This window comes from Ambystoma mexicanum, chromosome 9, assembly GCF_040938575.1.
Source record: "Ambystoma mexicanum isolate Mex_15411 chromosome 9, UKY_AmexF1_1, whole genome shotgun sequence".
NCBI lineage: Eukaryota > Metazoa > Chordata > Amphibia > Caudata > Ambystomatidae > Ambystoma > Ambystoma mexicanum.
In genome coordinates this window covers 900,494,356-900,506,448 of record NC_090931.1, presented here as the reverse complement: position 1 = coordinate 900,506,448, position 12,093 = coordinate 900,494,356, and the positions used below count along the sequence as shown (strand labels likewise).

General features: G+C 49.4%; 1 protein-coding gene across 5 annotated transcripts in view; it reads left to right on the top strand.

The window, feature by feature from the left end:
- Positions 1–12,093, top strand: part of DIP2A (disco interacting protein 2 homolog A) — a 2,340,120-nt gene that overhangs the window by 924,753 nt on the left and 1,403,274 nt on the right. For all 5 annotated transcript variants that reach the window (XR_011274713.1, XR_011274712.1, XM_069616034.1 and 2 more), the window contains one exon: positions 10,181–10,245. Coding sequence is in view for 3 of the 5 variants with exons in the window: in XM_069616034.1 (XP_069472135.1) it covers positions 10,181–10,245 (65 nt within the window). In the remaining 2 variants the exon portion in view is untranslated. The remainder of the gene's footprint in view (positions 1–10,180; positions 10,246–12,093) is intronic.

Here is a 12,093-nt window from a genome sequence, read left to right as displayed (position 1 = left end):
CTGCCATAGAAGACATCATCCCGAATTGGTCACATCCGGGGGGAATCCGGCAACCGGGGCATACGGGCTTTCCCGTGGATACCAGGTGAGCGTAACAAGCAGTGTTTCCCTCCCCATGTGAGGGCTCATCCCATTCTGCAGATGGTGCACAAGTTTCAACTTGCCCAGAGTCTCCTGCCGTTCGAGTTCTTGAGGTTGCTCGGCCTCATGGCATCCTGCATTCTTCTGGTGCCAGAGGCACGGTTGTGGATGAGATCTCTGCAGTGGGCTCTCAAGATGCAGTGGTCACAGTCCTTCGGCAGGATGTCGGATCCCATTCAGATGCCACCCTCGGTCGCACAGGACCTTCTGTGGTGGGCCGTCGAAGGTAATCTGATGAAGGGAGCTCTGTTTAGGCTACCCTAGCCGGAGGTGACGATCGTGACGGACGCATCCCTCACGGGATGGGGAGCTCATGCCAACGAGTTGACAGCGGTCGTTGGTCTCTGCCGGAGTCCATACTCCATATCAATCTGTTGGAGCTGAGGGCCATCAGGCTTGCCCTGAAGGCTTTTCTGCCGACGGTGAGAGGGAAGAATGTTCCGATTCTGACGGACAACACAGTGGCCATGCACTACCTAAACAAAAAGGGGAAGGGGGAGGGGGCAGGGTCCCTTCCTCTGTGCAGAGAGGCGATGCAGCTCTGGTTCTTGGCCATCCAGCAGAAAATTCCGATCTCGGCAGTTCATCTGGCCAGAGACGAAAACAAGACGGCGGACGCTCTGAGCAGGCAGCGCACGATCTCTCACAAGTGGGAGCTGGCTCAGGAGATTCTCCTGGAGATCTTCGCTCTTTGGGGGACCCCACAAGTGGATCTCTTCGCCACCAGCGTCAACCGGAAGTGCGAAAGGTTCTGCTCGCGGGAATTGCCTCCAAGAGGAGCCTTAGGGGACGCGTTTCTGGTGGTGTGGTCCTTCCCACTGCTGTACACGTTTCCTCCATTCCCCGTCATTCCGCAAGTGCTGCGGAGGTTACGGAGGTTCGGTTTCCGGATGATCCTCATTGCTCCGGCATGGGCCCGCGAACGTGGTACCCGGACCTTCTCGACTTGTCCATCTGCCCTCCACGCCGTCTTCCCTACCGAGACGATCTGCTCTCACGGGAGGGTGGTCAGGTTCTCCATCCAGAGGTCAGATCCCTCAACCTTCACGCTTGGCTTCTGAAAGGTTGAGGTATAAGGATTGGGACCTCCCTGAAGACGTGATGGAGGTGTTGCTTTCGGCCTGATGGCCTGCAACAAAGTCCCTGTACCGTTGCCGTTGGAGAAAGTTCTGCGACTGGTGCAGGGTTCAGAATTTGGATACTTTTGCATGTGACATTCCTGTGGTTCTGTCTTTTTTGCTTTCCTTAGCGCACAAGGGCCTGCAAGTGGGTACCATTAAAGTTTACCTGGCGGCGCTGTCGTTATTTAAGCGCTCTTCTGAGGAGTGTTCTTATTTTAAGATTCCTTTAATATCTCCATTTCTGAAAGGGCTCACTAATGTGTTTCCACCGTCACCTTCCAGATGCGCGGTTGGGATTTCAAACTGGTTCTAAAATTCCTAATGGGTGCTCCATTTGAGCCTTTACATTCTTGTCCTTTAAGACTGTTGACCCTTAAAACTGTATTTTTAGTTGCGGTTACTTCCGCTCGCTGAGTGAGTGAGTGAGTTGCAGGCACTTTCTGTTAAGCCACACTTCACAGTGTTTCATAAGAACAGGGTTGTCCTTAGGGTTCGTCTTCTGAAAGTTCTGTCGGAGTTTCATTTAAGCCAGAAGGTCATTCTTCCGGCGTTCTATCCTCCTCCATTTCCTGGTAAGTAAGACGAGAGGCTCCATAGGTTGGATCCTAGGAGACCTTTAAGTTTCTACATTTCACGCATGTCCCGGGTCAGAGTGGATGATTGGCTCTTTATAGGATATGCTGGAAGGCGTCTGGGACAAGCTGTTACTAAGCAGACTTTGTCTAGATGGATTATCTTGGCAATTTCTGAATGTTACCGCTTGGCGGGTAAGGACCCTCCGGTAAGCTTATGGGCCCATTCTACTACGGGTGTGGCTACCTCTACTGCTCTGCAGAGGGGTGTTCCCATGTAACTTTTGTGAAGAAGTCCCATGGGCTTCAGTCCATACTTTTGTGAGACACTACTCGCTAGATTCTATCCATGGGCAGGATCTGGCCTTTGGCAAGGCGGTTCTTTATTCTGCAATTTAATTGGGCATTCTAAATTTCTAAATTCTTTTCCCTCCTCGATACGTTGGTACTGCTTTGGAAGTCTGTCATAGATATGTAATACGTCTGTGGAACCAATTCCCTCGAAGAACAAGTTACTTTCTTACCTGATAGTTCTTTCGATCGGATGTTCCGACGATGTATTCCATATCGTACCCTCCCAGCCTGCCCCGCTACAGAATTTCTCATGCGATTGCAGCTTACGTTTCCGCAAGGTTTTCTGTGGTCCTACTGGCAGTAGATTGGTGCCACACGTTCTGGGAAAAAACTACATCTGAGGCTACGTGCATCGTGCGTCCTACTTATAACATCCGGTGACGTCGGCTCGACGGAGGCTCTCTAGGACAGCATATCGACGTCATCGATGCAGGACGCAGACGCCGAATATTTTCCAAAGCAGCACAGCTGTGGTGATTACCTGTCATAGATATGGAATACGTTGTCGGAACATCCCATCGAAAGAACGTTACCAGGTAAGAAAGTAATTTCTTCTTTGCCATACTTCTAAGTACTGCTTTAAATGCAACAGTGATATATTAATGTCCACAGGGTCCTAGTTATCTGTCACTTGAGGATGTAGGAAGTGTCTGTGTGCCATCCCAATGGGTATTTGCTGATTTAGAGAAACTTAAGAGTGTGTATTTTTGAAGTGTATTTTTGTGTTACTATGATTTTGCCCCCTTCTGAAGAAGGCTTATTCAAACTGATTGTTAAATAATTGTTTGTAAGAGTTTATTTGGATACTTGTCACAGTGAATCTCTGTGTAACTCCACTACTGCTCACATTTACCCTTCTTGAGATAAGCTGGCTGCTCAATCACGCTACCAACCTCTGTAGTGCATACCTATACCAAAGGTTGGGTTCCTATTGCCAGGAGGTCAAGGTTGTTGTAGTGCACCCAAAGGGTACTACTCCAAATCTTGCCTAACACGCTGGAACGCTTCAAGATGATTACACATAGCCGAGTCTCTGTGTTCAGGGGACTGGATGTGTTCCCTGGAGCTCAAGGATGCATACCTGCACATACCCATCTACTAACCGTATTAGAAGTTTCTGCGGTTCACGATTGTCGTACCATTTTCAGTACAAGGTACTGCCCTTCGGCCTGAACTCAGCCCCTCAGGTCTTAAAAAAGCTGATGAGCACAATGGCGGGCCTTCTCTGCTTGGATGGCCCTCATTTGTACCCTACCCTTACTTGGACGACTGGCTGGTGAGGGCAGCGTCACCCGAGGGGGTGTCTCGCCCCTGCCAGAGACTGGTGAATGTCCTTCATCAGCTGGGGTACTCCCTCAGCCAGAGAAAGTCCCAGCTGTGCCCATCTCAGGAGCTAGTCTTTCTAGGGGTGCATTGGGACACTATGGTTCAGCGGCTGTTCCCTATGCCCAAGATCCTCCTTTCCCTCCGCAAGGCGATATAGCACTTTCTGGCCAACTTGTCCACCTCGGCATGGTGGTTCCAGCATATTTTGGGCCTGATGGCCTTCTGTGTGCTCACTGTACAGCACCCTTGCCTCAAGATGAGACGTCTCCAGCTCCACCTGGTGGCCAATTGGGATCAGGAGACTGTGGTCTCAGTCGGACAGGATACCAATACCACTGCTCCTACTGCCCAAGCTTCACTGGTGGATGATGGATGTCAATGTGTCAGTGGGGGCCCCCTTCACCTGTCCGGCGCTGTCTCTGGTAGTGACAAGACTCCTCCCTTTCCGGTTGGGTGGCCCACGCTGGAGGGCTACACGATTCATGGAGCACGGTCCAGGTCGCAGGCCCATCTACATATCAACCTGCTCATAGCAGTGGGCCTGGACCTCAAAGCAGTTTTGCCCCCTCATCGGGGACTGGGCTGTTCTGGTTAGGACGAGCAATTCTACTATGTTTTACCTCAACAAGCAGGGTGGCACCAGTTTCCCCCCCCCACCCCTCCTCTGCATGGAGGCGGTAGCGATCTGGGAATGGGCCCTGACGGAAGGATTGCAGCAGTACACCTTCCGGGAGACAGCAATGCAGAGGCAGACCCGCTGAGCCGCTTGGGGTTCAACACCTACGAGTGGGAGTTGTACGACGACTCCTTGTTGCCCCTGCTCCAGCATTGGGGTTTTGCGGACCTGGACTTGTTTGCATCCCCTCTGTATTCCAAGTGCCCCTGTTTGCTTTGTGGACAGGACCGGGTCCTTCCAGATCTGTTGGCACGACCAAAGATTTTAAGCGTTCCTGCCCACCCCTCTGCTCCAACTGACCCTCCGCCAGTTGTGGGCTTCGGTGGGTTGCTGCCTCATCCTGATTGCCTCCCACTGGCCCTCAAGACCCTAGTTTTCGGATCTGCTACAGTTGTGCCCCCAGGGTGCCATCCACCTACAATCTCCAGCAGGGGTTCCTGATGCAGGAGGGGGTAGGGGGTGGTGGAATATCCGAAGTTGGCGCTGGCGGCCTGGTTCCCGACCAACTGAGGCTTCAACATGCTCCATTTTTGGATGACAACTGGAACATCATTCAGGCCCAGTATAATAGTAAATGAACTAGGTTCTGCCGTTGGGATCGTTACAAAGGTCTGGACCCTGTCACTTGTCCTCTGGATGCCGTACTGGCCTTTTCAGCTCGTTCTGGAGTTAAGGTGGATACTTGCCACACATAGTTGGCGGCCATTGGGGTTTACAGGAAATCCCCAGAGCATGTGATTTCTGTGGCCAATCCGGTGGTTAAGGTCCATTTTAAGGGGTTGTCTAGGCACTTCCCTCCGGTGCATAGGGTGCACCTGGCCGTGACCTCAGTGTGGTTCTTGCAGCTTTGCAGCGCAAGCCCATCAAGCCGATTGCCTCCGTGGTCATCCACTTGGTGACACCAAAGACCGTTTTACTAGTGGCTCTTAACTCTGTGCGCAGGTTTAGTGAGCTGCAGGTGATGTCTTCGTGCAAGCCCTTCACCACGTTTCACAACAATGTCTTCTTGCAAACACCCAAACATCTTGCCCAAGGTGGTCTCTCCATTTTATCTGAGTGAAGAGATATGCCTACCAGTGTTCTTTCTGAACTCACAGTCCGAGGCAGAGCGGAGTAAGGAACTCATGGTGGCAACAGTAAAGACAGACACAAGTGATCACAGTTCAAGGGTGTTTATTAAACTATATATGCTGGTTGGAAAAACGCCTAATCTAAATCTAAGATGGGAGCAAGCTACGACCATCAAATAATAAGGCAGGCCTAGTGGGGTCTTGTCAAAACAAAAGGGCCTATACTAAAAATAAATATTGCCAATCCTTACAACTAAATACAGAAAAATGTGGTATAAAGTTCTTGAGAAAGAAAGAAGTGTTCACAATAGATAAATTGGGGATGTTGTAGCCGTTGGTCTCCCTTCCCCACATTTTTTGCACGGGACAAGGTCGGATTCTGGAGCACAGCACACACTCAAGCTTTTTTCAACACGAGCTTACAGTTCTGTTCTAAGGTACCAGGACTTCTGGTGGTTGTCTTTTTCAACAAAGTCTCTTGCCTCGGAGGACCTGCTGCATACAAAATAATAAAGAAAAAGAGTTATTTTCCGTCCACACTTTGGGTGATGCTTCTTCATCCCAATCTCCCTCTTCCGGGCTCAGATCCCTCTTGAATGTTAGCCTCCCTCTGCCGGGTTCACTATGGCTTGTATTTTAAGGGATTTTCTAAACAATCTTCTGTTACATTCATGATTCTTAATGGTTTTTTTAAACAGTTCACAGTGAACTGCCCTTTCTCGGGTTCACTCTTATCAACACAACTGTTCATTGAGGCATCAGGCTTCGCCCTGCTTTATCAGCATCCCTCCATCGGGTTTCTTCTTGCTAAGTTTTGTTCTCGCCATGCGGGATTCGCCTCCCTTAGCTTTTCATTACTTGCTGGTCAAAGACTTTCAACTGTACAGCATACTGTGCTAGACTTCTGTATGACCATTTTAACACTCTTCTCACGGTTAACGCACAGCCTTCTGGTAATGGTAGTTTCAACAAAAATGAGGAATCGGCTAGGGTCTCTCGCCGTACACCCATGTGGTGCTGTACCCTTTCAGCTGGTTTCACCCGGCGACCTTCACAGTTATTTGAACTTTCCTTAACTTGTAACTTTCATTCAAGACAGTTTGGGTTCTTATTGGTTCTCCTCTTGACTCTTGGCTTTCCTTGTATCTGGAGTCATGGACGGTACCACGGTTGCAAGCGCCTTCTGTTCTCCTGCTTATCCGCATAGGCACGCTTTACTTTATTAATTTATATCGCGCACCACTGATCCGGAGGTTTAAGGGCACCAACAGAAGACAAAAACAAGACAATACATATAAACAAGACTGCTAACCGAGATCACGGGTCCACAATCACCAGGAGAAGATAAGCAAATTAAGGTGGGTGATCTTAGCTAAATAAGTATGCCTTTAGTTTCTTCATGAAGACCGCTGTAAACATTTCCTCTCTAAGGTTCACAGGAATTGTATTCCACACACAGGGGGCTACTGCAAAAAAAGCTCCTTTTTTTGCTTGGGGCAGTCTACAAGCTGGAATTTTTAGTTGGATAGTGTTATTCGATCTTAAATTGTGTGAGTTCGATTTTACTTTCAGATATGCTGGTGCTGTACTTTTGAGGCAATTTCGGGTAATCAGAAGTCAAAAAGTGATTCTGGCTTTCATAGAGAGCCAACATAGACTCTTCCCGGCATCAGAAATTTTATCTTTTCTATTAAGATCCATTATAATTCTAACAGCGTTGTTCTGCACAACTTGAAGCCGATTAACCTGTGTTGTAGCCAGACCAACTAACAGGCTACTACAATAATCAAGTCTGGATCCCATTAGAGTCCTGACAAGTACCTCTGTTTTCTCTGAAAAAGAATGGGCGTGCATGTGCCAATAATATAATGCAGTATGAGACTGAGGCAACCAGGCTACTAACCTGTGCCTTCATGTTAAGATTATGGTCAAAGTAAACCCCCAGGTTCTTTACTTTGTTTGTTTTAATCTCACAGCCATCAATTTGAAGCTGTGCGTATTCTATCTCCATTTTATGAGTTTTGGCTTCTGTACCCACCAGCATCAACTCAGTTTTGCTGGTGTTAAGTGCAAGCACATTACTGTGCATCCAGCATTGGATCAATCAATATATCATGTTGATCATAATCTCATCATCCACAAAATTGCCAGAAAGGGGGACGACGCATTGTGTGTCGTCTGCATAATTTGTTAACTCAATTTTATTTTCTTCCAAGAAGTCAAAGAATGGGATGGTAAAAATATTATAAAATACTGGGGAAAGACAGGCCCCTTGTGGTACTACTTGCAGGTGCTCAATAGGTTTTGCATCCGCCAATGCGCTGCTTACCCGGCATTGATGCTTGCTAAGGAAGGATTCAACCCAGCATGCTGCAGATCTTGAGAATCCTGCAACCTCCTCCAACCTGGAGACCAGCAGTGCGTGGTCCACCAGGTCAAAGGCGGCGGAGAGGTCGAGAAGTATGAGCATAACCATCTGTCCATTGTCCATATATCGCAGCAGCCTGGACTTAAGATCCCAGCAGTGCTGTCTCTGTACCATGGATTTCTCTGAACCCCGACTGCCATTTGTTCAGAATGTTGTTGGATCTAAGATAGGTTAAAACCTGTGTATAGGCGACTCGATCCAAAATCTTGAGCAGAAATGGGGAGTTGGCTATAGGACGATAGTTCCGTGGGTTCAGCGGGCAAAGGCTAGTTTTTTTAGTAGGGGTATAATCCACATATTCTTAATAGGATTGGGGAGACACCCCTCACTGAATGATGCATTGACAAATTTACGAATTGCGGGAGTAAGTATTGAGTGCCTGCCTTTATGGCCAGGGCGGGACAGACATCCCCTTTAAAATTGGTAGGTTTCAGTTTTTCTAGTATCAATGTCAGTTCGGATTCACTCACAGGTTTAAATGAGAACCGTTCCTCTGGCTTCCACATTGTTCGGGTGGTGCTCAAAGTTTCAATGTCAATAGGAGTTATCGCTTTCTTAGTGACCTCAATCTTATCTTTAATGGTGTTTAATTTATTTAAACATAGGATCTTGAATTGAAGTACAGCATTCAGCGTCTTTAATGACATTGTTTGTGTTATCTTTACTTGGATGTTCCAATTCCTTCAATATTTTGAATAATTCTCTTGGTTGGGACTGTGCTTTGATAATTCGGTCATGTAGGCATGATTTTTAGCCAGGATGACAACTGCCTTGAATCTTTGCTGCAATTTTATATATATCTTTATCAAACTCCATGAGAGATTTTTTGCATTTATAGAGTGTTTTAGTTTTTTCACTCTTAAGTGCTTGCAACTCTGAGGTGAACCACACATTATTCTCCCTACAGCCTTCTGTAGAGTGCACTGATATGTTTACAATTTCATCTACAGAGGGGGACTCATTCAAGTCCTCATACAAAGGTGTCAGTCAAGGTTGCCTCTGGTGTGAGTTTACCGTTGACATCTGCTGCAGCACACGTTAGCTATTGTTCACGGTCTTACGATTTCATCCACAGAGGAATCGAGGGTCTGGGTCGGAAAGGGCAAGGTCGCTTCACTCCTTGTCACGACCTCGTTTCTCACCGCCTTTTTCCTTCTCTTGAATTGCTGCACTGGGATAGCTGTCTCATCTCACTGTCTGCCTCGCTCGTAGGGTGCTCTCGTGCTGCACCTTTAATCCCTGTGGGGAAGGGAAAGGGCTGTCAGGTGTGAGTGATTCTGGTCAATTGCCTGACTTTGCCTGACCTTCGTGGTGGGACATGTCAGGCAATGGGACCTAACTTTAGTCTGTTCTCTCTTGTGGTGTGTGAGTGTTCGTGTTAGAAAAGGGGCGTGCGTAGAGAGGTTGAATATCCTAGGTAGTAAGATAGGGAAGAGGGGTTATGAGAAGGGGAATACTGCATCTCACCCGCTGGTGTTCCTGCTCCACTCCCCGAGGACCCCCCTCCCCCTCTAGGTGATCTCCCACACTGGTCCACCCCCAGTAACTGGATCCAATAGCGATGGCTGTGTCCTGGCCACCTGGATGACAGATTCCCGGGGACAGGTTAGGGAGACACCTTCAGGTTTCTCAGAGAGCCCTACATTCCTTGGACCTCAAGAGGGTCCTCAAGGTTTATCTCCTTTGGATTGAATCCTTGAGGAAATCTGAGGCATTGTTTGTGACATTTGGGGGCTCGTGCCTCCGGCTCTCAGGCTTCCGAGGCTTCCATCGCCCATTGGATACTTCAGGCCATCCCGGAGGCGTACAAGGCCATGGGCAAACCCATCCCTGTGAGAACTCCTGCCCATGCGATCAGAGCCAAGGCCACGGCTGTCACGTTCCAGAGACATGCTACTTGGGATGTCATCAGCAAGGTGGCTACGGGCCACTCTGTCTGCCTGCCTTCTGTAAGACCTACTCACTGGACACCGGCTCCATGCCCGATGCAGAGTTTGATCAGGCGGTTCTGATTAACCTTTTAGCTTTGCGCTAGATATGAGGCAGGGTATGGCAGCTCCACCCTATGCTCTTGTTCGGTGGAATCCCCCACAAGGATGGAGGAAAGGGGACTATCGACTAGGAGTACTCTAGCCACTATGGTGAGTAACTTTAATTTCTCGCATCAAGCAAGATCAGGATTTGGAGACAATTTCCCTTCAACTGTCCATGAACTTTTGATTGAAGTGAATGCTCCCTGCATATTAGTAGTGGTTGTACTTGAAAAAGAGGGTTTGAGTTTGAGAGTGAATTTGTTAGGCACATATTAAGTTGGCATTGGCGAAGGACTGAGTAGCAATCGCTTTATTTGGTTGAGCCACGTCAAACCTAGAGGGTGTGGGGGATAGCCTGAGCACAGTTTCCCTGTGGGTTTGGATTTCTTATGAGAACATGTTGGACTATTGATATGCATGTTTTGTTCAGCCCTGCAGTTCAAGTTTCTCTGCTTTCAGCTGAAACATTAACGAACGTCCTGGACTTCAAGAGAGATGCTGGTCTTTGGCATGGAGTATTAACCGTGAGTGTTTTACAGAATGTGCCAATGCATGTATGGCCCTTTTCCTGTGGTACTGCATATTAACAGTGAGTGTTGTCTTATAAGTTGGGTATACTTGGCTTTTCTATTTTTCTCAACAGCGAATGTAGTAGAATGATAATCACCGGACACTGCCTTGTGTTAAAACTGAAGTGGTCACTCGGAGGGTCATTGCACCCCCAAGAGACACCCAAGAGACCAATTGGGGTCTTACTTTTTTAGGTGCATCTACCTCAGTAATATATAAGGAGCTGCTTGTATCTCTGCCCAAAGTGAGTATTTCGAGGGGATTGGGTCCTCCGACGTATTCCATATCTATGACTGTAATCACCACAGCTGTGCTGCTTCGTAAAATCTTTCTGCGTCCTGCGTCGATGACGTCGATACGCCGCCCTCGAGGACCTCCTCCGACGGCCGTCGTCACTGGATGTTATAAGTAGGACGCACAACGCCCGTGGCCTCAGTTCTGTTTTTTCCGCGAACGTGTTCGCTTCGGGAATCTCAGCGCGCCTCGACTCTTTGGAGTTTCTGTTGTTTCTCGGTTCTTCAAAACTGTTCATTTTGTGAAGTTTCTTCTTCGTGAAGATGTCTACCTCGTCTTCCTCCCCGCGTCCAGGATTTAAGAAGTGCGAGGACTGTGGGTCCAAGATGTTGGTTACGCACTCGCACGACGCCTGCCTCTGGTGCCTCGGGGAGGCCCATGACACGGATGACTGTGTCGACTGCCAGTCACTCACGTCTATAGCCTTGCGGGAGTGCAAGAAGAAGTAAGGTGTCTAAGCCATGGAAGTCGAGGTCTGCGGGGCTTTCGACGGACGATTCGAGAGGCGACTCTCTGCGTCGTCGTCGGAAGTCCAGTGGATCTCGGTGCCGGAGTCCGTCCCGCCACTCCTCTGCCTCTTCAAGGCACTCCCGGAAGCGCCGTCATCGGTCGCCTTCCCCGTCCTCTTCCGTCGGCGGTTCGCTTACCCTACCAAGCAGGCGACGTCGGAGGAATGGGCTTCCTTTTGGAAGAAAATGTTGGTGATTCTCGAATCGCAGGGCACTGGTCCATCCGCGCTTCCGAGCGGGGTCGGTCGTGATCGGTCGAGAGACACCGCTCGCACGCCTTTGCCGGGCTCGGGTGGTCGGCAGGATTCGCGGGAGAGGTCCCGCTCGGACAAGGGGAATTGTTCTGGTCATGCCCGGTCCAGGTTCTGGTCCTCGACGCGCTCGAGACTGTGTGAACCTGTGATGTCTTCGAGGAAGAAGTCGACGCTGGTGGCGCCAAGGTCGTCGACGGACTCTTTCGAGGCCCCGCCTCCGAAGAAGTCGTTGACGCCATAGGTGCCCAGGCTGTCGAAGGACACGCTCGGGGCTCCGGCCTGAGGCCTGTGTCGATGCCATCAATGCTGTCGGCACTGCATTCGGCATTGACGCCGATTCACTCCACGCTTTTTGAGGCTGTGTCAACGGGTTTACCCTGGGGCTCTGTGGAACCCCCTAGAAAGGCTCTGGCCAAGGTCAAGCATGGCTTTGGTTCACATTCTGTGCCTTCTTACCGCCATCTTGAGTTTATTTCAGAGGTGGATGAAGGCTCTGATGAAGGCATGGTTCCTAATGCGGTGCCTGTCGAGATTCTCTCGGGCCATAGCCAATTTGAGGAACTGAGGCAGTCCCTGCATGATGCTAGTGGGCTGGACACCTCTCCGGAAGTGGAGTTTTGTAGGCCTGAGCCTGGCACTCATGCCGACTCCTCGTACCGGCGCCTTATGTCTAGGTTCACCGAGTACTTGGGATGGTCTGCTCCCCGAGGGGAGTTGCTTCAGGATGACCTTACGGATATCCTCG